The 25,031-nt window shown below is 39.7% G+C and overlaps 2 protein-coding genes across 23 annotated transcripts in view; one reads left to right on the forward strand and one right to left on the reverse strand.

Moving 5' to 3' along the window:
* Positions 1-9,701, forward strand: part of LOC116038854 (alpha-2-macroglobulin) — a 38,460-nt gene extending 28,759 nt beyond the window's left edge. For all 4 annotated transcript variants that reach the window (XM_031283530.2, XM_031283529.2, XM_031283528.2 and 1 more), the window contains 9 exons: positions 1,410-1,575; positions 3,228-3,424; positions 3,517-3,732; positions 4,567-4,685; positions 5,601-5,691; positions 5,891-5,959; positions 6,132-6,237; positions 7,896-7,937; positions 8,969-9,701. In XM_031283530.2, coding sequence (XP_031139390.1) covers positions 1,410-1,575; positions 3,228-3,424; positions 3,517-3,732; positions 4,567-4,685; positions 5,601-5,691; positions 5,891-5,959; positions 6,132-6,237; positions 7,896-7,937; positions 8,969-8,991 — 1,029 coding nt within the window. In that variant the 3' untranslated portion in view covers positions 8,992-9,701. The remainder of the gene's footprint in view (positions 1-1,409; positions 1,576-3,227; positions 3,425-3,516; positions 3,733-4,566; positions 4,686-5,600; positions 5,692-5,890; positions 5,960-6,131; positions 6,238-7,895; positions 7,938-8,968) is intronic.
* Positions 9,702-9,960: 259 nt separating this feature from the next.
* Positions 9,961-25,031, reverse strand: part of phldb1b (pleckstrin homology-like domain, family B, member 1b) — a 123,996-nt gene continuing 108,925 nt past the window's right edge. For 15 of the 19 annotated variants that reach the window (XM_031283518.2, XM_036001682.1, XM_036001687.1 and 12 more), the window contains 7 exons: positions 23,912-24,254; positions 23,291-23,381; positions 20,487-20,633; positions 19,869-20,088; positions 16,252-16,337; positions 16,040-16,069; positions 9,961-13,487 (listed from right to left, as the gene is read on the reverse strand). In XM_031283518.2, coding sequence (XP_031139378.1) covers positions 13,347-13,487; positions 16,040-16,069; positions 16,252-16,337; positions 19,869-20,088; positions 20,487-20,633; positions 23,291-23,381; positions 23,912-24,254 — 1,058 coding nt within the window. In that variant the 3' untranslated portion in view covers positions 9,961-13,346. The remainder of the gene's footprint in view (positions 13,488-16,039; positions 16,070-16,251; positions 16,338-19,868; positions 20,089-20,486; positions 20,634-23,290; positions 23,382-23,911; positions 24,255-25,031) is intronic. The other 4 variants (XM_031283527.2, XM_031283526.2, XM_031283521.2 and 1 more) reach the window with 1 other exon arrangement.

The raw sequence follows: 25,031 nt of genomic DNA on the forward strand, positions 1-25,031 counted from the left end.
CACCAGATGGTGATCAGTTGACAGCTCTGCCCCTCTCTTCACCCGAGTGTCTAAAACATACGGCCTCAGATCAGATGAAACGATTATAAAATCGATCATTGACCTTTGGCCTAGGGTGCTCTGGTACCAAGTACACTTATGAGCATCCCTATGTTCGAACATGGTGTTCGTTATAGACAATCCATGACTAGCACAGAAGTCCAACAACAAACAACCACTCTGGTTTAGATCAGGGAGGCCGTTCCTCCCAATCACGCCTCTCCATGTGTCTCCATCATTGCCCACGTGCGCGTTGAAGTCCCCCAGCAGAACTATGGAGTCCCCTACTGGAGCCCCATACAGGACTCCATTCAAGGTCTCCAAGAAGGCCGAATACTCCGAGCTCTTGTTTGGTGCATACGCACAAACAACAGTCAGAGTTTTCCCCCCCACAACCCGCAGGCGTAGGGAGGCGACCCTCTCGTCCACCGGGGTAAACTCCAACGTAGCGGCGCTCAGTCGGGGACTTGTGAGTATCCCCACACCCGCCCGGCGCCTCACACCCTGGGCAACTCCGGAGAAGAAAAGAGTCCAACCCCTATCCAGGAGTATGGTTCCAGAACCGAGACTGTGCGTAGAGGTAAGCCCCACCAGATCCAACTGGTAGCGCTCCACCTCCCGCACAAGTTCCGGTTCCTTCCCCCACAGAGAGGTGACGTTCCACGTCCCCAGAGCCAGCGTCTGCTGCCCGGGTCTGGTCCGTCGAGGCCCCTGACCTTCACTGCCACCCATGTGGTTTAAAGTTACCACTAGCCAAATTTTCCTCATTTTCTTCTTTTCCCCCTCCTCTATCATCTTCATTGTCCACTGTGTCTGCAGCCCTCCTCGTATGCTCTTCTGGTTTCTAAACTCCACGAAAAATATTTCCACGTTTTTTTGTTTGTTTTTTCCTAACTAACTTTAATACTTGATTTCAGCTCCTGTCGTTTGTTTCTCGTTGTTCCGTTCGTCTTTTCCAGCTTGTAACTGATACCACAAACACTGGGCACGTAGCCAACGGTTGTATGACATGTCACGACGTGGTGTTCATGGGAAATGTAGGATTAGTACTAAAGCAGTGTTGCCAGATAAAGATTACATTTTCCAAGCCAAACACACACACAAAACTGCAGAGATTTCTCGGTAGAATACAGACCTATCTGACAACACTGACTTGTCGCATCGTTTCTGCAGCCTGCCGATTCAAACAGACGCAGTGTTATTTTCTTCATTAATCACTAGCCAAATTGGCTAGTAACTTTACAATGTTACCCGCCAAAGTTAATTTTTAGCAACATTTGGCCAGTTGGCCGGTGTCAATTGAAATACCTGGTTGTTAGACTTATTTAAAGCGCATTGTCTCATCTTTGTGTTTGCCTGTGGTGTGACAGGACCCCATGGTACAGAACTGCCTGAACTGTCTGAAAGAGGCAGTGGCCGGTCAGCTGGACAACCTGTACACCACCGCCCTGCTGTCCTACACCTTCACTCTGGCTGGGGACCAGGAGATGAGGAGCAAACTCATCACTTACCTGCACCAGAAGTCCAACACACAGGGTAAGACAGTGAAACCATCAGCAACATCTGCACATCTGACCTTTCAGCAGTTCTTCCCTGTGGTCTGGCCCGCGCTTGCTTTTTTGTGGTAGCATTTCTGTTTTTATTAGGGCTGTCAAAATAACGCGTTCATTTCGATTAATTAATCTGAGAAAAAATAACGCGTTAAAAAAAATAACGCAGATTAATCTATTCCATATTGACGTTTGACCCGGAGCCGTTCTAGCCACCATTCGACTGTAAAATGAAGGAGGGAGACGAGAATGTGCTGCCTGGATCATTAACTGGAACATTTACTTGTAAAAATCTTCTTCCTGCCAACCCTGGCTACCGAAATCTGGTGCCACTGATATGTCTGCACTTCTCTCTGATGCTCTGAAACAGACGATACAGGCAACACAAACACCGTTGCACGTGACGCTAGTTAACACTATACTCGACAGCAGCTAACGTTAGCCTACCGCTAGCTAGTAGCTGGATTAAACACGGTTACAATGCTGACAGCTAACGCTGAACGGTGTAAAGTTAGACTGTGTTTTACTGTAGAGGGTTCAACACCGGTATGTAACAATCTGCAGCTGCCGTCGGAGAAACAACACAGACGGTGTGTTCAATGAAACTGGTAAACTACAGCGTCGTGGTGCATTTGAAGTTATTGTAAATGTCCTTTTCCCATCTGGTGGTTGTTTTTGTCGTTCAACAGCAATTTACTAGTGAAATAAGTTATTGTTATACATTATCATTAAATCATTTCATTTTGACCATATGGCCTTAGCAATAAACAAGGCGTTCTTTAATGTCACCAACTGTTGTTTAGTACCCTTTTCTTTTTTCTTTTCTTTTTTTACTTTCTTAAAAAGTATCGGTTCAGGCACCGTTAATTATGTATGCGATTAATTTCGATTAATTAATCAGAGTATGTAATTAGTTAGATTCAATTTTTTTATCGATTGACAGCCCTAGTTTTTATTACATGTTATCCTTCCATATAGTGTCCCAAATGTGTGTGTGTGTGTGTGTATATATATATATATATATATATATATATATATATATATATATATATAAATGACAATAAAAGGTTGTCTTAAAAGAACATTTTGTAAGTGCTGTAGCTCGAGGTTAAACAACACAGAGGAGATGGTAATTTCCATAATGAATTTCCTATCTAAACATTAAAATCTATAGACTGTAGACCTTCCTACTCATTGATTTTTTACATTACATTACATGTCATTTAGCTGACGCTTTTATCCAAAGCAACTTCCAATTAAATGCTTTCAACCTTGAAGGTGCAAACTCCAGACAACAAGTAGTAAGTGCAAGTACATTAGCTTTTAAATAAAAATCATTTTTTGTTTTATTTGAGGTATAATCGGAAGAGATGTGTTTTTAGCCTTCGTCGGAAGATATGTAGGCTTTCGGCCGTCCTGACGTCAATAGGGAGCTCATTCCACCATTTAGGAGCCAGGACAGCAAACAGTCGGGATTTCGTTGAGTGATTAGTTGTCCCTCGCTGTGAGGGAGCAGCAAGCAGGTTGGCTGATGCAGAGCAGAGTTGGCAGGTTGGGGTATAGGGTTTGACCATGTCCTGATTTAACTCAAGTGTACAAAGTTAGTCATTGCTAACCTTCTAATGAATGACACCACAGGTGGCACCCGTCACTGGGACAGAGCAGGGGCTTCCAGGAAAGGCCTGGACTCTCTGGAGGTGGAGATGACCTCCTACGTGCTGCTGGCTCTGCTCTCCGGTCCGGCCATGCCGGACTTTGGTTTGGATTACTCCTCCAGCATCATCCGCTGGCTCGCCCAGCAGCAGAACCCGTACGGGGGCTTCTCTTCCACACAGGTAGGACAGATCCTGCACACACAGGTGGTTTATGGGTAACCCTTAACCCCCTAACCGTTTTTAATGACATGTTTAACCTCTCTGCTTCTCAGGACACTGTGGTGGCCCTCCAGGCTTTGGCTAAGTACGGCGCTGCCACCTACAGCGCGGAGGGCAGCACTACAGTGACAGTGACGTCGTTAGGAGGCCTGGACAAAGAGTTCACGGTGGATCAGAGCAACAGGCTGCTGTACCAGGAGGAGAAGCTAAGCGAGGTCCCTGGAGAGTTCACGGTCCGAGCTGAGGGGCAGAGCTGTGTGCTGGCACAGGTACGATCAACCACAGGATGAGCCAAAGACGAAGCCAACACCAGAACACGTGAAGCAGGAAATGAAATAGGGCCAAGTTAGGGGCAAAAGAGAATAGGAGCAGCACTTGGAGGCACAGGCGGAGACTTCGGGGAGGGTGCAGGGACCATACCATCTTAACTTTCCAGTGCCACGTTTTTCTTTCTTTTTTGACTCCCCGGTTGTGTCCCCCCCCCAATATTGAAACGAAACCAACGCTCTTGCTTGTAGGCAATAAAAAATGACGAGTATATGAAAGCTGTGTAACACCGATTTTAAAAACGCATATCAATATATGTTGACAAGATGTTTAAGGTCCAGTAATTTAAAGCCTAACCAATACATCAGCAGGCCGATATCAACGACATGTTACACATTTATCATTATCGGCGTGTATTTTGACAAAGATTTCTTCCAGTATTTTTTATATATTTAACTTACTTATTTATTTGCGATTTAAACATAGTTTTCATTGATAGCTTTTTTTTTTTTTTTTTTTATTTTTTATTTTTTATTTTTTTATTTATCGTAGACAGTCAGCACAGATATACATGGTAAGATAATGAAGTATCTGACGGACCAAAAAAAAAATAATAAAAAATTAAATAAATAATTAATTAAAAAAGGGGGAAAGGGAGGGTGATCGCTCTCTTCTTTCAAAACATTTTTCATTGATAGCTTTTGTTAAAAATAATACAAATGTAAATTATATTAATTCTATCCACGGTTATTTCAAGGTAATTGTAACTTATATTTTTGATGAAAGCTTATTGTTCCATTGTAAAGTGATGTTTGTGATGATCTGTCCCGCCACAGATCTCCATGCATTACAACATCCCCCCTCCACCCGACTTCTCTGCCTTCAACATCTCTGCTGACACCATGGCCAAATGCAACATCAGCAAGCCCCAGCTCATCCTCTTTGTGACAGTCAGGTACTGTGTGTCTGTGTGTGTCTACATGTTTTTGTACAACTGATCATGTCATTAGATCATCGTTGACTTGTAATTGTATGGAGAAGTTTAGTTGACTTCAATGCAGGGATACATAAATTATATATAGTATTGTTAATACTATTTCCTGTTAATATTCTGGACTTCATTGGATAATTTTACTGGATAAGGAAACTGATTGCATCAGCAAACCATGCCATGACATAACACAGAACAGAAAATAGCTGTATCAACAGTTTACCTGCAGAGAAGAACTTAAATAATGGCTTTGACCTACCTTCACATAAACAAGCCAGCATACAGGCCTTTGTTAGTGTTATAATTGCACCACCTGCAACTCATTATTACAAAGTTTTTTTGTTTTAGAAACAGTTAATTATTGTGGTTACTTTTTTTCTTTTTGAATTTATAAACTTAAAATGATGACTTTAACTTGGGTTAATTATGATGCTCATTCAGACATGTTAAACAGCATTAGAACATTGGGTTACACTTTACTTGAAGGTATCTACATAAGAGTGACATGACACTGTCATGAACGTGTCATAAACATTATAAACAAGTCATAAACGTTTATGACATAATGCTTCTTTTAGTAAGTGTCATTCGGTTTTTGTCATGACAAGTCGTGGTCAGGGTTAGAGTTAGAGTTAGGGTCATGACTGTGTCATGTGTTCATGACCGTGTCATGTCACTCTTATGTCGATACCTTCAAGTAAAGTGTTACCGAACATTCTGTACTGGCAACAAAGAGACAATATTTGTTTGGCAAATATTCAATATCTTGAAATTATGCCAAAAAAGTCTTTCTGCCACATTGTAGAGACAAAAACTGATAACCACAGCAGTATGTGAGCGTCACTATCACGTGGTGTTTGACTGTGTGGGTGTGTGTAGGTACCAGGGCAGGAGAGAGGAAACAAACATGGTCATCATCAACATCAAACTGCTGTCTGGGTACATTCTGGATAAGAGCTCCCTGAAGCTGGTCAGTTCTTTCAACAGTTAAACCATGAGTAGCCAGATGATGGAAAATACTTTTCTACTTTAATACACATATCGTTTGTGCTAATACTACCAGACTTTTCTACTGCATCTAATATGTTATACATACTACATTATATTACTACATTATATTTAATATGTTGGAGTATACTAATGGCAGTCTGCGCTCTGTGCTTTGGTAGCTGAAGCGCGACCGCTCAGTGAAGCGCGTGGACGTGGAGGACGGATTCATCAACATCTACTTAGATGGGGTAGGAAGCACTGACAGAATGTGTGTCTTTTGTTGAGGGTGAAATACAGTTTCATAAACGCATGAATTCATGCTTTATTTTGATAAACCTCAGTACAGCCAATGTTTACTGTGCACTGTGTTTTAAGTAAGTAAATGGCTTCTTTAGTGGCCTGTTTTGTTTGTGGTTGCAGCTGAAGAAGGATGAGACAAAGATGCACAGTGTGACACTAGAGGAGGACGTGCCTGTAAGGAACCTGAAAGCAGCTGTGGTCAAAGTCTATGATTACTACCAGACAAGTAAGAGCTTCATTGTGTGAATGCTGATTCAGCAGCATACTTTCAGCTACAAAAAAAACCATTCAAATATCAAAATGCTCTTTCAGCTCTTTAAGGACATTTGTGTTGATATTCAACTTTTCTCCACCAATTATAGTTTTTAAAATATTACGTTTTTTTTCTTGTTACATTACATTACATTGAAGCAATCTTTAAATCCTCTTCAGGCTTCTTCCACTTCTAAATGCTACTGCTCCCAACTACTTTTTTGTCACTTTCTTCGACATACATACTATGACTTTTTAACACTTTTTTCAACATTCTATACCAAGACTTTATCACTTTTTTTCGACATACAGTATCATACTATGACTTTTTTCGACATACTGTACTATGACTTTTTAATGTTTTTTTTGTTGTTTTTTTTTACATACTATGCTATTACTGTTTTCAACATAAATTCTTTGATGGCACATTGGCTCAGCGGTTAGCACTACTGTCAACAGGCGACAAACAAGTAGTCCCTGCAGAGTCTGACCCAGGTTCAATACCCAGTCCTGGCTGGCTCTTGTTATTACGTTTTTTTTGTCCGACTTAGTATACTTAGATTTTTTTTCGCCACATGACACTTTTTTCTATGACTTTTCTTGTAACTTTTTTTCGACTTACTATACTAGGACTTTTTTATGACTTTTCGATATGCTATACTATGACTTTTTACGATTTTTTTTCGACATACTAGTATCCCATTACTTTTTCCAACATATTCTGCCATGACTGTTGTCTTTTAAGACTTTTTTTTCGACATACTATACTATGACTTTTTTCAACATACTATATTATGACTTTTTTGTCACTTTTTTCGACATAGTATACTATGACTTTTTATCATTTTTTTCCAACATACTATACTATGACTTCGTCATCACTTTTTTCAACATACTATAGTAAGACTTTTTTATCTCTTTTTTTGACATACTATTCAATGACTTTTTTTTTTTTTTTTTTACTTTTTTTCGAAATACTATACTATTACTTTTTAATGACTTTTTTCGACATACTATACTATGACTTTTTGTGACTTTTGGACATACTATACTATGCATTTTTCATCATTTTTTTTCGACATACTAGAACGTTTTTGATATACTCTACTATGACTTTTTATCACTTTTTTTCGACATACTATCCTATGACTTTTTTATGACTTTTCGATATGCTATACTATGACTTTTTACGATTTTTTTCGACATACTATGCTGACTTTTTTCGACCTACTATACTATGACTTTTTTATGACTTTTTCTACATACTATACTACTTTTTATCACTTGTTTGACATATTATACTCTGACATTTGTCATGCTATACTATGACCTTTCTTTTAAAAAAAACCTTAAAATATTCTACTTTTGTTTAATACATTATTGGTATTATTCAACATTTCAATGAAATTTGTACTATTCTCACTACTTAACCTTCTTATGCAATTATGCCAGCAATCCAGTTTAGCTTTAGCAATTTAGCTTTTCAGCATTCACAAGCATTTTCTGCAGGAAATGCACTTTTTTAGTTGTTATTTTGTCCAAATATATGTGATGCTCACTTTTCTTTACTCACGTTACTTTCCTCTCTGTGACACTGCTGTATATCTGATGTGTTTTTGCTGATATTTCCAGGTGATGAGGCAGTCACTGACTACAACTCGCCCTGTGCAGAAAGTAAGTAACATTTTTAAGCTCTGTGTTTACAGAGTTCATGTATTATACCTGAACTAGTTATTATGGCCAAAACAGCATGAATTAACTCACATCGGTGTTATAAATTGCTGATTTTAAAATATGTACAAATGATGTATACGGTACTTATCTATAGTCAGTGTATTACCTATATTAGATGGCGGTGTTGGTGTGCACGCCCGCTGTTTGGAAAAACAGACAGGAGTGCTGACACGGAAGCTAAGCAATATACTGCTGTGGATGGATGCAGCAGCTAAACATATTTCAGACACCTAAAAAATAATATCAGTTTAGTTATACACCATAATATTTTCACTTCACCTTTCCGTCAGACAGCCCTTTATGATGCAGAACAGAAGCCATTATATACATCTATGCTCTCTTCAAAGCCATCAGACTCCTTTGACAAAAACAGTAATTTTACCTCGTAGAAAGTTGCACGAACGTTGTTCCGTCAGTTGTTGGTCTACTACTGCCTTGATCATTTAGTTTTGTGTTAGTGTGACTTTGGTGAATCCAAACTAACTTTTAAAACCCTTATACTTATACATGTATAAGTACCTCATACAACTCCACTTAAAGAAATCCAAACTATCCCTTTTAAGGAAAAGGGATTAATGCTAAATATGCTTTTTATCTCACCACTGCAATGTACAGTTTGAAAGTCAAATTATTGACTAAATAGTTCCACAGAGGATGCACTATTCAATTAATTAATTAATTATTAATTAATCTTAACTGTCATCCAGTCTACTACACACTAAAATGTTGTCACTGCAGCATTGTCAGATAATTTGGGCTTTCCAAAACTGACTTTGTCCAATTTATCTCAGATTTTCCATAAGTTTTATCAAAATTCACTAGCCAGTTAATGTATCATATATAATTTTATGTAAAAACAAAATCCATTTGAATGTTATTTTTCTTAAAGCTGGTCAAATAGAGAGTCAACCGTCTGCAAACAGTGAATGTATCTGGGTAGTTTACAGGTAAATAAATTGTTTTTCTTCCAGGTGACAGCATCAACGAGCTGTAAAATCCATGTGGATAGCCAACACGGGACTTCTTTCAGTTGGAAGAATCACTGTCAAAGAAAGAAACTAGGTGTTTATTTTTATTTTTTTAGGCTGTTTCTTCATTTGTTTTTACTCCTATAAAACTTTTTTTTAGCTGTGTTTGATTGTGAGTGAATTCCACTTTTTAGGAAGAAATGCTTACTGTCTTTGTTTTTTTTTTAGCTTTTTTGGGGCGGGGTTTGTTCTACTTGCTGTTCCATGGTAGGCTCTTCCTTGTCCTTCCAATTATGACTGTTAGTAATGAACCAATAATCAGTCGGCATTGAGAATCCATGCGATAGTTGCTGCTATCGCGCTCCACAACACTGGAACCTTCACATTATAACCCAAGAAAAGAAGACAATATTCTGTAATAGCTCTGTTTTTAATAGATTTGACAAAATCCATATTATTCATACGTGAAAGTAGACATACAGGGTACCAATAACACAGTATGGTACGAGGTGTGTGTGTGTGTGTGTGTGTGTGTGTGTGTGTGTGTGTGTGTGTGTGTGTGTGTGTGACAGGATCTACTTTCTAGAAAAAAACAAAAGTCTCATGAATGCTTGGTGAGTTATGTGTGTGTGTGTTCTGCTGTACCAGTAAATAAAAAAAGGTAGACTGATACATCACTACCATAACAATTTTGAAATGTAACTGACTGACAATAAAATTTCTAAAATGACAAAAATAAGTAAAAAGTGTACTTCTTTTCATACAATACCGTTTCATCTCTTTTCAATAGCAAGATATTTTTTCATTTGGGCATCCTCTTTACATTATATTTAGTTTCCTTTCTCATCAACATAGATAACAGTAATGTATATACCACCTACTATCGACAGACATGATTTAACAGCCTTGCCAGTGTTGAATAGTTTGGTTTGCACATGTTAACTGTGCAGGGAAAGTAAAGGCAAGGGGGACAGAATATATTAAGGTCTTTTCACTAGTCTTTTTTTAATTTATTTTTTAAGAAGTAAACGCGTCACTATTTCAGGCACCACAACTATAAATTATCATCACTGTACCAACACATGAAACTAAACAACAGTTCCACATGCTCCGAAAATCACAGCGTAGTTTTGTACTCTGCTTCTACAAAACTGACAACAGCATCCGGCATCTGCTAACTACAAATGGTCATGTTCACAGCCAATCAATACACTCACAATGTGATGATAAACACTTGACGACAAAGACACCAGGCGAGCCTGGTCAGTTACAGTCTGTTAAAGCTGAAGTACATTTCTTCATCCACCCTCATGCACGCAAGCCTCTGCTCACAGTGGGGATTTAAAGCAGGGAGTCAAGATTTTATCACTGTTGGAATTCAGAGTTGTTGTATTAAATTAAAAATTGAGTAAACAGATTTTTTTAATAATACGGCTACAATCAATAATTACTAATGTAAAAAAATAAAGGAGAAAGTATTGATTTTATAACCAAATTTCCTGAGGGTATATAGTCTCATATTGCCATTTCTTTTTACATCTAAGAACCCATAATTGTGAAAAATGCTTGCATTACATACAGTATAATCTGAACTGGATGTTAAAGCCAGTTTTTTGTTGTTGGCAAACTAAGTTGTTGTGATGAACTTGTGATGAGTTAACCCGGCTACTGAATGTGCAAAAATAATGGTGACATTTGTCTGAGTTCACACTCTTTTTGCACACACTAAATGCACGCTTTTTTCTGCATCTTTGATTGGTTAAAATTTAAAGGAGCACTCCAGCTATTTAGTATCGCAATTTGGGGGAACCGAGACAAATTGAAGCAGCAGTGGTTGAGGCATCTCGACTTTTACTCTTATGAGTCAATTTCCCATAATGCAACCAGTGTCTTTTATTAGACTCTCCCTAACTGGTAAACACACAACCTCCATGCCCCCAGTTTTTAACACAGGCTTTCCGTTATGAATTTGTAGTCTCCAAGCTCAATGATGACACACTCAACAAAGACATTAGAAGACGTTATACAACTGTTCTCTACTCAGCCTACGAGAACAGTGAACTGAAAAACTGGGGAGTGCTCCTTTAATAACATAAGAGTTTAAATAATGACAGTGAACTAGCTGATCCCCACTGTGCTCAGGGCCTTCAGTATCTGTAATGAGGCTACAGGCAGACGTCCCCTCATGTGAACCTGTACTGCATTACAGCTCAGAAACTAATTAAAATGCGTTCATACGATTGTAGCCTTCCAGCGAGGCTCTGCTGGACTCAGACACGGGATCCACAACAACACATAGTCAAGGCACAGTTGAGAATTGCATTAGTCCGTATTGTTGATCCTGTGTGGTCTCTATAGCGCACTCTAGTGGTGGCTGCTTTAGGCTGGCAGTGATGATGGCTGCTTCTCAGCTGTGTTGTCGCATCATCAAGATTCATAAAGGCTACTTGGCAAATAGATGATATTTTGTAACTGTGCACACATGGATATGCAGTTTGCACCTTGAGTTGGCAACATGGCGGCATCGTACAGAGACAGTGAGATAATGTTCAACATATTTACATGTACACTGAGAATGTGGCAGCTGTGGTTAGATCAATACACTGGGCTTTTCGGGAGTCAACTTCTGAGTGTTGGATATCATCCGGTGAGTGTCCTCCAACTGATTTCCCTCCTTACTTTTTAATTACATACAAAATTGTTACAATTTTGGAAATTCTTTAAAGGCATATTGAGCCTGGCTTGTACAGCCTAGCTTAGCACAAAGGCTGGAAGCCGATAAAGACTTTTTTTTTTTTAAGAATTATGGGGATTTGGGGAAAACCTGCTTATTTACTTTATTCCTGTCTGTATGCTAAATTTAAAGTTATGGTCAGGTGTCAGTTAGCTTAGCCTAGCATAAAGACTAGAAGCAAGGGGGAAGAGGCTAGCCTGTCTCTGTCGAAAGATACCTACCAATTACACAAGCAAGATACAACATATGAATTAGTGAGTATTGGAACATACCCAGGCTAGCTGTCTCACAGTCTTAATGCTAAGCTAAACTAACCAGCTGTTGACAGTAGCTTCATATTTAGCATTCAGATATGAGAGTGGTATCAATCTTCTCATCTAACCTTTGGCAAAAAAAAAATCAGCTAGAGCTTAGAGAATGAAACTAGAGCCAGGAACCTGTAAGCTTAGCTTAGCTTTAAAGACTGGAAACACTGGTAAAATTCACTGGCTGATTAAACAAATTAGATATATAATTTTCATTAGTGAGCTTTAGAAGTGCTGGTAAGAAGATATTTTTACCTTTGGATAGAGCCAGGGCTAGCCGTTTCCCCCTGCTTCCAGTCTTTATGCTAAGCTAACCGTCTCCTAGCTCTAGCTTCATGTTTAGAATACAGCTAGATGGAAATAAGTGGATTTCCCAAAAAGTCAAACTAATGTGCTAATCCTTAAGTTATTTCATTATTCTGCGTTAAGTAGAGGTTTTTATTTCGTAATTTTTTTTATATTCTAACTACTGCACAAAATAATGTTTATGAGCAGCTCATAATAATAGTATCAGTACCAGCTTTTCAAACCCTGTATTGGTTGAACCATAGTGCGAACTGCAGAGTGAACTCCTGAGCTGTAGTGGGTCAAAGTCTTAACAAAATACCTCCAATTACTTTGGTAAGCCTATGTGAAGTAATATGACTAGTATGTAGCTCAGGATACCTTAATATGCCGTAGATTTAGAGTTAGTTAGTCTAAGAGCAGCACTGAGGTGTAGTGACTTGTGGACTGGGTGCAATGTTTTACTGTGTTTCACGGTTACTCTGGACTCTTAGATCGTCTCCAGTCCCTGTAGACTGATTTCTATTTTTTTCTCATTCATACATTTTGAATAAGATTCTTTCGAATATATTTCTAAATTGATTAACCCTTTGAATTACGATTATTTTATTCTCTTTCTGTCTAAACTGAGCATAGTCATGATGAACACTCAAACAAAACATTGGCATTATGTCATTTGGCAATTGTCTCTATAAGTAAAAAAAATAAAGAAAGGAAACAAATAATACAAAAGGTTCAACAAACAGTAACTACAAGATCTCCATTTGGCAATATAGAAAGGCTTTTTAAAAGTCTTTGACAGGTATACATTTTGGTTTATGTACAGATGTGTGTCCTCCAAGGGCTCCCTTTTTCAATCCAAACTGACTCACGTAGAAAATGTGGAGGTGAAAACATCTACATAGTAAAATCAAAGTGTGAGATTAAAAACGAAAAGTAACAAACAAGGCGTTGTGTCCGCTGTGGACTGGAAACGGGAAGGACCTGCAGAGTCTGTGATGGGAGAGTCCCTGACGAAACTATCTGCTCGTCACCTGCGCTCTCTGCACTGTCTCTCTCAGTTCATAAACTGCGTGTATCCCTCGGCTCCCGTGACGATCACGTCCATCCAGATCCTCATGGCCTCTGCTGCGGGGGCCACCATGTAGTAGAGCCGGTCGTGGGTCTTAACGCAGAAGGTCAGGGAGGGGTTCGGGCTCTGGAAGAGAAAACTAGAATCAGACCTTCCCAGTGGTAGTCCCACTCCCACATTTACAGACCCCACTGACTCCCTGCTTTCTCATTGTTCTGTACTCTGAAATGTATCAGGTATGGAGTTATATATAGAACTATTTCTAGTCATAGTTCCATTATCTTTATTATGACTATTATTGCCACTGTTCATCACACCCCCAACCGGCACCGTCAGACACCACCTACCAAGAGCCTGGGTCTGTCCGAGGTTTCTCCCTAAAAGGAAGTTTTTCCTCACCACTGTCACACTAAATTCTTGCTCTTAGGGGAATTACTTGAATTGTTGGGTCTTTGTAAATTATAGAGTGTGGTCTAGACCTACTCTATCTGTAAAGTGCTTTGAGATAACTCTTATGATTTGATACTATAAATAAAATTGAATTGAATTGAATATAATATATAGGTCAATTTCAACCTTTTACAAACTGAAGTACATATTTGTTGTATTACTTATCAGAACAACGCTAGTTGTCAATGGGGAGACCTTCAATTTAACTGAATATAATGAGAGATTTTTAGAGTCCACACAGTTCTGCATTAATGTTTAATAACTGCAGTATCAGCCTGTGTTAAAATGGAGAGTTTGGGGTGTCCAGCGATCTAAATGCCGTTATAGAAGCTGTTCTGTCCTAGCCCTAGTTTGTGCCTCTAATGTATTACCATTACATTCAAAATAGAGACAGAGCTTACCAAAGCATGTCTACAAAAATAAGATACGCTTCAATCTTTGACAAAAATAGGTCGTTTAACAACTCATATTGCTGTTCTGAAGGTATTTCCAGAATCCTTGAGGCTGCAGTAATTACATTTTTTTATTAACTAATCAAATGAATGTGTAATTTGAAAGATGTCACTCGTAGTGACAAACGCACAGTACAGAACACTAGCTGCCCAGCACCCAACAGCAACTCACTTTTAAACAAGTACAGCAACTGTTTGCTAACAACACTGAACTGCACTAAAGAAAAACATTTTTAATCTGTTTACCAAGTTGCAAACAGAACTGAGAGCTAGAAATGACATGTCTTTGCTCAATTTGTACAATAGTATCAAGAATTCACTAATATTTGTCTATATTGTTGCTCCTTTTTAGTATTTTATATATTTATACAAAATAGCATGTTCATATTTTTGTTGTGTCATGCAAAATCATCATGCAATTTCTAGTTACCATGTTAGGAAACAACTTGGGAAAAAGGTTAAAACAAATCAACAATCAACAATTTGATGGTTAGAAGAGTTGGTTGAGGACTCTGGAAATACTTTCAGAACAGCATAAAGTGTTGTTGTTAAACCACCGTCTGGGTTCTTTCAAAGATCACCAGGTATTTATTATATATATTTATATATATATTTTTTAGAAAGAACTGTAAAGGTAATAGAGAGAGGGGCACGGACTGGGGTTAGTTCGGCCCTAAGAAGCACTGAATGCCCGCAATTTCAGTTTTGCCATTAACGCAAAATACTGTCTATCTGGAACACTAATCCCAAAACACTGGTACTGTCAATGAATTGGTGTCAAAAACACAGTAGTCTACCCCCGATCTGCAGAGTTAACGGACAACAGTCTATAACAAAGAGTACATGAAAAACTAAACTTTTACGAGCGTTTTCCCCACAAAACTGTTATGTTTTTGGAAGAGCAACCAACCAGACTATTGTAAAATTGATTTCACCCCTACACACATGTTCCACTCATCTGCATCACTTTTCTTCTTCTAAACCATCATCTTTCTGTCTTCTAAGTGCATCAGACTTTAAAGTTTTACCCTCTGTAATGTGACATTGGAAGTGTCAAGTAAAATAAAAGTTCCAGACATGATCAGAGCCACACAGTAAGTCAGAGTGCGGAGCATTGCGACAGGCCATCAAACACAAACACACTGAAGATGAGGAGGCAGCAGCCGCTCAGCTTTGGGTTGAAGATGAAAAATACAAATGACAAGACGTGTAAGGCTCAAGTCAAGTAGCATGCAGCATGGATCATAAAGAACAGAAGTATGGCCAAAAACTACACCTACGGCTCTACGGACCATTTCAACTTCCTCAGCAGAGAAGTGTCTTTGACAAATGAGTAAAAGGCAGAGAAAGCTCAAATGGGGTCTTATTTTTGTCAAGCCTTAAAATGACTAAAAATGATTTGATAAATTTAATCAGTCAGGAAGTATTATCCTTAACTGGACTTTCCGCTCAGCCTACTATATACTGTATAACAAAAACATGAAATGTACTGTAATAAGAGATATTTCCTCTGCTATAAGCAGCTTCTTGTTTTTTAACCACTTGACTGATTTACACTGGGAACACTGGGATTGAGAATGGGATCACGCAGGATTAGATATTCAAATTACAAAATCACACAAGAATCAAACCAGTGCACTGTCTGAGGTCATGAAATACAAGACTTAACCATGCATCATCAGCTGTTGAACTTATAGTCTCTACCACTATTGTCTATGGTTTGGACACACAGGGTTCAGTGAGGTTAGAGGGGAGAACAGAGAGCGCGATACATACACTGGTCATATTCAAGTTGAAAAATCCCTTCTGTGACAGCAGCCGGCAAAAGCAAAAGCACAAGGGGGGGTGGGGGGTGGGGGGGGGAAGAAGCAAACCACAGAATGTGCAGAAACATGTTTTAAATGAAAGAGAATGCAGGATAAAAAAAAGAAACAAAGTGTGAAATAGATGAGAGAAAATCATTGCTGTCAGAGTCCATTACAACATACCTTTGTGGCACTGCGGAGGTGATCATAATAGACCTCTTCTATTGCCTGGAAGTAGATCACACCCTTCAGCTTGGTCTCATGTTTGTCTGTGGGAGGGAAAAGAATGTGGGTTTGGTGGAAGACTAAAAAATATTGACATAGACCGACGCATCGCTTCCATGTCACATAGAATAACGACAGGAGGATACGGTCATTAAAAAAAAAAAGAAGAAGAAATCAAACTTTGATCATGACCAATTTATGGTGTGTGATGATGGATGGAAAAAGACAACCACAGCACTTTTTCCTCCGTTTTTAAAACCAATGGTGCTCTCATTGTATTTTCAGACTTGACTGCATTCTTACGCTACTCTGGTACATCATTGCAGTTTGTTTCATCAGCCACTGCAGAACTGCAGTAAGGAACCGGTGGGGAACTCAACACCCCTCTCTACCTCCAGGCACAAACACTCACAAGCCAACTTAAGAGTAGTAGGTAGAAACGCAGAAGCGTTTCATTTCGAGGAACAACACTTTCCTTTTAATACGCAGCTATTATCTGCTAATGACCTCTTTAGCATTCAAATAGCCCAGCATTTGCATCTCATTTGACTGCATCTAAATGACCAACAACTCTGGTTGTGGCTGAGGTTGATTAACGTGAATTAGCGGCGCTCATGACTTATGCTCGTCACCTCTCATTGTTCAAGGTCCAGAGACAAGGGCAAGCGATGCATCTCAAATCAGCCTCCTCAGAGAGTGCAGCGCTGGGCGCATCTTAACTACTGCCAAAGTAATCTCAGTACACCTCCTCACCATGGCTCACTTTCAACAAGGTACGCTTAAAGCAGCTTTAAGCAGAACCTTCTGAGGACTTCAAAGGCCTGACAGCGAACAAGTGTCCCAGAGCTCACAGCACAAGATCAAATTACACGACCGTGCACGCTGCATGCTCCGTGTACTGCTGCTCAAGGTCTGGAGGACGCACGTTCTGCCTGTCACTCATCCAAGGCGGGGAATTTTCTACCACTTTATATGTTAAATGTTAAACTACTTTACCATTTTCACAACTGCCACCTCTGATATTTCTATATAGTTGCGAGAATGTTTTGCTTAAAGTAACCGGGGGATTCTCAGACAAAATCTTCTCACACACGAGTGTCACATATCCATCGTACAACACTAAAATGCAATTTATATATGAAGACATCAGTATTAACAATCCAATAATATACTGTAATTTCTAATAATAAAAACACTCTTATGAAACATTTTTCTGCTCATAATAACGAAATACCTTTAATTAAGTGATATTTTCAATGCAGGAGTTTACTTAACAAGGTATTTTATACTGCAGTATTACTGTAGTAAAGAATCTGAGTACCTCCTCCATCACTGAATGCAGTCCAACACATTTCTAGAGGGTTAGCATGTTAGATTTTTGTTTGGCTGTAGTTTGCAGTGTTGGATGTTGGATACCAGCCAATGTCAGATTGCCAATGTTGGATTGTATTGTAACGTTAATGTAGTGGCAGCATGTTAAAAACCTTCCTTGTCACTTCTTGCGGGATATAAAGAGTTCTGACTCATGTAGACCACCATGTCCAATGTCAACATGCTAGGCTATCCAAAGAGGACGAGGCTCGTACAGAGTGAAAAACGGTTTAATTCCACAGATATGATCAAAATAAGATAAAAGGTTGGCTGGATTATCAAAGAAAACTGACCCTGTGCTGAAATTGAATTTCCTATAACCAAAAATACAGTTTACCATCTGCAGTCAGAAAAAATGTTGCTTCATATCCTGCTCCGTTGAAGCTTTAAAGGTCCCATGGCATGAAAATTTCACTTTATGAGGTTTTTTAACATTAATATGAGTTCCCCCAGCCTGCCTATGGTCCCCCAGTGGCTAGAAATGGTGATAGGTGTAAACAGAGCCCTGGGTATCCTGCTCTGCCTTTGAGAAAATGAAAGTTTCATTTCAGCCAATCTGGAATCTTCCCTTTATGACATCATAAGGGGAAAGGTTACCTCCCCTTTCTCTGCTTTGCCCGCCAATGAATTTGGCTCACCCATGAGAGAGAGACATCATGGCTTTCAAAACAGCAAAGTGGCAGTTGGTCGAGGCCACACCCCCACCCTCCACCTTGCCCCCCCCCCACCTCCTCAATAGCATTTAAAGCTACAGACACAGAAATGGCACATCCTAAGGAAAGCTCATTGTGGGACTGGCTCTAGTGGCTGTAATTCTGCACCAAGGCTGAATTTTGGGAATGAGACTTCAGATACAGTATTAGGGGACCACTAAGACCTATATAAAAGCATCCAAAAAGCAGCATGTCATAGGACCTTTAATATACACTCACTCCACTTAAAGAAACCAACCTAAAATTGTCCAATAGCAGGACAGATTAATGGAGTGTGAGTCTTAAAAGGGCAAAACATACATTAAAGCACATTGTACAACATGACCAATTACCTGAATTGTAATGTATATTACATATTTTAAATGTCAGAAAACAATTTACTTTTGCAATGGGAATTAAATACAAAAACTGTAAACAATACAACATGGCATTTACAGTGTTGCTTTTATTTTGTCCACACACCTGTATTACTTATACAGCCGAGACACCTCCATCTCCACACTCCACACAACGCACAGTACAGGAGCAAATTCCAGGTGTGAGTGTTCTCAAATTCACAGCCAATCAAATGCAACATTTCTGGAGTTGGCTCAAATATAAGACATAAGATATAAGATTTTTTTTTCCTTAATCACGCTTGAAAAAGTGTTGTATTATATTTGAGGACTAGACATTTATGTATTCACAACATCAGATATTATTTTTGAATGAAGAGAGCACTAGTGTAACATCGGCTCCTACAGAGAGTGTTGCATTATGGGTTGGCTGTAGCTTTAATGTTACTAGGCTAGCGAGATTCTTCGAGTCTGTTAATAGTGTTCCTGATGGAGTTATTCATCCCTTAAAGTTGAACCTACAGCAGTTTTGGAGGGCTGGTGCAATGTGTTTTGCTGCCACACATGAAATCAATTCCTGACCAGTCAAAACGTAGAAACAGACCAAAGACCGTCCAAATCATCTGCCAAACTGTCCAACTACCAGAGTCATAAAATGTCACATTGAAGAGCTCAAACAGAGACGAGAAATCATTCTGACCGCTTCAGCAGCCTGACAGGAGAGGTATGAGTATGTGACTGAGGGACATGCTACACAACTGTGGTTTTCGAGTATATAAGTTTGTTTTTGTTTTTTTGAGAGAAAAGGTTTCTAGAATGTTCTCCTTAGATTAATAGTATCTCAGAGAAAACCATCCCAACAGGATTAGGTTCAGGTTACTTTATTTGTACCCATAGGTAGATTTGTTTTGGATTAGTCTGAAAGTGGAAAAAAATGTGTCTCCAGACCTTGTGTGTGAGCTTGAGATATTGGCTTGGCTACATGGACAAAAATGTTCTACCTCTTAACAGACAAATAAGCACCAGCCAGGAGGTCCCTCATAGCTAAGGCGTAGGGGTAAAGGAGCTGATCATGAGCTACAACGTCCCCGGTTCAAACTACTCTGTTCAGAGTAAAACCATCGCAGTAATGACCCTGAATCTTGTGTCTTCTTACCAACATAGTAGGAGAAGGTCCTTTTCAGGCGGTCGAAGACGAACCAGCGCTTCTTCCAGGACTTGATCTTGCCCCCCATCTTCACCAAGTAGCCCTTGCACATCTTCTCTGTGAGGATGACGTGGTAGCACGTCTCCACGCTGTGGCCCGACGACTCGACATGGCAGCGCAGGTCAAACTCCTCCTTCCGAATGGGAAGGTAGCGAGTCATAGGACGGGCCTGGACAGAGCAAAGAATCAGAGAAAAACACAGGAGGATAAACAACTAGTTCAGCAAGGAGGAATACTGCCAGTTAGAGAGAGATAAACAGGCAAGCATTACAGTATTTAGTCTTAAATAATGGAATATTCTGATACAAATAGGTTTAGTTTGTTGCATATTTTTCTTGTCCATGAAGAGAGTTACTGTCCTGTGATGGTGCAAATGTTCTTCTACAGGTTTTAATTTGAAGGAGAACTGGTAATAGGGTTACTTTGGTATGAAAATGGTCAAATTTAATGATATTGAACCCTGGCACAAGAAATTACCATCAGAAGCTTCACTGTTAAGAGTCGGGTAGGCAGAGCAATTTTCCACCTTTCCGGCATGCAGACTCAATTATGTCTCATTTCACTGACCTGAGAGAAGTTCTTGGACCTCATCTTGACCTCCCTCTCCACTAGCTGCTGCCGGTGGAAAGTTTCATCCTGCAGTCGTTTCTCCGCATCCTCCCTCCTCCTCCTTTCCTCCTCCAGCATCTGACGCCGAGCCAGGCTCTCTCGTTCCTGGAGGAGAGAGATTTCATTTAATATGTTTCTGTGATCTAGGTAAGGGCTCTTTTTTCAGCCAGAACTCAGCTTTGAATTCACATATTCATGTACATTTGTTTGTGCTGAGAGCTGCTGGTAACGATCAACGGTGTAGACAGCAACACACATCCATATAATGCACATTACATTCATAGAGACTTGCAGAGAGCGGAAAAAATGCAGAAAGTATCCAGGAAGGGAAACGTACAAATAAAAGTACTGAGTGTGTTTAAAGTACATTATATTTCATACAATCCTGACATGGTTTGGAGTTTGTATTCACATTTAAATTCACTATCTAAATAATAATAAGGTTGCACTGTAACCTCTGCCAGCGTAGTGTTGTAAGTCTGTCTTTATGTTTCCACCTTAAAAAACTGTTTAACAGCACATTTATTAAAATTAGAAATAAGAGCATTGGAATGGCATTCATGGCGGTGGACCGGAGCGATTTCCAGGTCAAGCGAGGAGCGAGGAACAATCAAATAAGGGAATTGGCATGAGATTTTAATTCAACACCCTTATAAATAAAACTTTCTGGAGTTTGTAGTAACTTCACACAATCCTAAATGTTTTTAAAGACATATAATCTGTCTACAATTCTGTTATTTCCTCATGGACCATCAAACCAAGCCAATCAGATTCAAAACAGTGGCCTTATAGTTTAAATCAACTGAACTGACTTAATAATACAACTTGTTAAAAAGAGCTACAGTCTTATAATGAACTTTTCCAAAGGACCACTGGATTAATCTCACACTCACGCTCTGTGATGAGAACTACAGCTACAAGTAACAAGAGAAATGTGGGAGAAAAAGCTTCAGACCTGAGAATTGATTTGATCATTTGTATTTCAGTCTAAGCTTCTTCATCAGGACACAAAGAGAGGAAGACATTTGAAACATGGAGGCCAATAAAAATGAATGAAAGCCTTGAGTTGCTGTCCTAAACCTTTTTTTTTTAAAAAAAAGAAAAAGATCAATTTAAAGCTATTGACAGAAACACTAAAAGAGCTCTCATCAATCACCAGGTATGGATTCTGAATAATCAAGGTCTCATACTGTAGCGCTCCCTTTTTTTTATGATCAATTTTGTATTGTTTTTTTATATTTTTGAACATATAGAACAGACAAACACAATTGAACAAGAACAACAACCCTCTCCCACCCCCCACCCTCTGCGGTCTCAAGGAAAGAAAAACAAACAAATAAACAAAAACAGGAAACAGGAATCACACCTTGCCTAGTCGCTTTCCTCTAATTCTTGTGATGCTGAGGTCATTAGGACTAATACTTGTGCTGCTGCGTTTTTCCATAGGTCTATAGTTGATGACTTGGCTTTGTTAATCCTTGCTGTAGAGAGCTCAAGCATAACTATGCCCAGAAAATACGCCAACCACTGTTTTATATATATTTTTATGCAGCGCTGAGCTATCATTTTCTTGGTCGTGGTTGATCCAGCTAGCCAAATTTTCTTCTGTCTCCCAAGTAGGTGTAATTTTGAGTAATCAGTAAGTAACAAAACAATCCGGTCAGTAGGAATACGACATCCTATCACATCAGATATTATTGATGTCGTTTTATTCCAAAACTCATGCACCTGTTCACACTCCCAGACCATGTGCAAGAAAGTTCCAGTTTGTTCAGGTTGGCAGAACGTGGAGTAGGAATGGCTTTAGAGATGTATCTCTTCTGAGGAGTCCAATATGTCCTATGGCATATGTTGAAGTGGATCTGCTGGTGATTTGGGTTCTTGGAGCAATGGGAAATGTTGTCCCAATCTGTCTCCCATTTAATTACGTTTCCCTCCGGGCTCAGCTCTCGCTCTAGTATTTTAGCCTAGGTTGTTTATTATTCCAAATATACTGCCGAATTACGGTATCAAGTTTCTTCCAAAATGTATTGGTGGGGGTAAGGGGATCATTGTACTTAAGAAATTCACACGAGGAACTATGTTAATTTTAACGACAGCAATCCTGGACTGTAGCGATGCCGGCAGCGCAGACCAATTGGCCAGATCTCTTTGAACACTACTTCTTATAGTTTCCTAGTTGTCCTGTATGTAAATATATAATTTTGCTTTGGGTTGGTATTGTATCACTAATAGCTGATGTCACCTGTCCGTTGTTCAGCAGAAGATTAGATTTATTCCAGTTGATTTTATAGCCGTAGATTGAGCCAAATTCGTTAAAGATCTTAAGAATTTTTGGGACAGAGTCAGAGATGTACAGCAAAACATCATCTTCAAATAATGATATTGAGTTGTTATTGAATTTAATCTGGACATTACATATTTTATTTTGCTTTATGGCTTGGGCTAACGGTCCAAGAGAGATCGCAAATAGCATGGGAGATAGCGGGCATCCCTAGCCTGCATTCAATGGCTGTGAATGTAGGCCATTGGTTGAGACTATGGCCGTGGGATTCGCATATAAAATACGTACCATGTACGTATTGAACATGGTAAACATACCATGTACGTATTTTAATATCCATCCCAATGAGGCTGATGGGCCTGTTGTTTGAGCACTCCGTAGGATCTTTACCCTTTTTTGTGTATGACCGAAATTAGTGCAGTGTTGGTTTGTTGATGAAAGGTGCCCTGTAGCGCTCCCTTTTGAAGTTGTGTCTTACCCGCGATTCAATAAGTCTAGCTTTCTCCAGCTGCGCCTCCTTCAGCATTTTCTCCATCTCTTCAATCTTCAGCGAGTCCACTCCTCCAACACTGAAGTCAAACACAACAACTCAGTGTTACCACATAATGTTCATCTGCCTTCAAAGTGATTGAGATAGTACACGCTGACATGTTCGTATCCTAAGAAACAACTCCTATATCCGACAACTACATAATTACATATCAACTCAGTTAAAGTTTTTTAATTTTTTAAAAACAATGTCTGGAGGGCAATTTTGTAGACAGTATTTGTGAATTTATCTCCGTTCAGTGTTTACTCCAGACATGTAAAAGCCTCTGAAAAAGCTTTTAAACACCTTCTTTAAATCCCAGCGAACAGCAGCAACAGCCACACTCTGCTTTTAGCCACATAAGATAAGACTATGAGTAAAAAACTAAATCCCTTAGTAAAGAAATTAAACAAGCGGAGGATAGTGAACCTAATTTTGGTAAAGACAATATGATGATTATACAATGACGTCCATATCAAAATGAAAAGAGAGTCTGGCCTTGACTGTTTGTCTGTGTGTGTGTGTGTGTGTGTGTGTGTGTGTGTGTGTGTGCCTTTTCCTTGGTTGTACCTGGACATGTTATCTGGTGAGCAAGCCGAGTTGTTCCCTGTTGACACGCTGGTGTCCATGCTGTCGGAGCTCTCCAGGCTCAGGGTGTCGTAGGGCTGCTCCCCAGCTGACGGGGGCTGGTGGTGCAGGATGGAGTGGTGAACCAGAGGGGGGGGGCCTACAGAGCTGTGGCTCAGCGCAGGGCTGTAGGCCATGATCGGGGAGTAGGAGGGCGATGAGGAGGTCGAAGTCATGAGGTGGGACTGAGAGCCGTGGAGTGCGTCCCACTGACACTGAGCCTCCACCGCTGCTCTCTGTTTGAGCTCGGCCAGACGGCGACGCTGCTCATCGATCACCTGCTGACCTGGAGGGAGGAGGGTGAGTGTTGATGAGTGGACGTTCTGATTTTGAACCAATGTGGCAGATGGAACAACAACGGAACTTCAACCTGCAAGCAACTCCATGTCTGTCAGCAGAGGTCTATTTGTTTCCTACAGAGCTGGGAGATCACCACTGTTAAACCAAGATGCTAGCTATAGCTCATCCAAGCATCCTAAACTGAAGAACCACTAATAATACACAACCATCACACAAACGATCCGACCATAAACCATGCACCACACATACAAGTATGTGCTCCCTCAGTAACACAAGCTTGAGGACCAATAAAGTCAAATCCATGCTGCTGTGCACCTGATAATGGGCACATTGGTCTGGAAAGAAGTGCCCAGGTCGATAACTCAAAAGGAGGAGCTCACTGAATGCTGAACATGCAAGATTTATTATCCTGCAGAGGGAATTCATGGAAGATTGATGGAGGAAGAAAGACTCTTCGATGTTACAGACAAAAGAAAAGATGAAAAGAAATGTTCGTGGGAGAGTTAATGACACACCACAGATGGAAGAGACTGAGAGAGAAGGATGAAGAGAGGAGCGTTTGGTGAAGACAGGGTCTGATATAAACAGCTGCCAAGTGTCAAGTTCTGGTAAATGTTACCTTTGATGGATGAATCAATAAAAGTAACCTGCCAGACTGGCTTAAGTTTCGGATAAGACTTGAATTTTTTAGGTACATACAGTCTTTGGTCTTCAAGCAGGTTCCTGATTGGCTGCCTGCTATGCTGCCTGGCATCTAATTCTC

Source organism: Sander lucioperca, chromosome 5, assembly GCF_008315115.2.
Source record: "Sander lucioperca isolate FBNREF2018 chromosome 5, SLUC_FBN_1.2, whole genome shotgun sequence".
NCBI lineage: Eukaryota > Metazoa > Chordata > Actinopteri > Perciformes > Percidae > Sander > Sander lucioperca.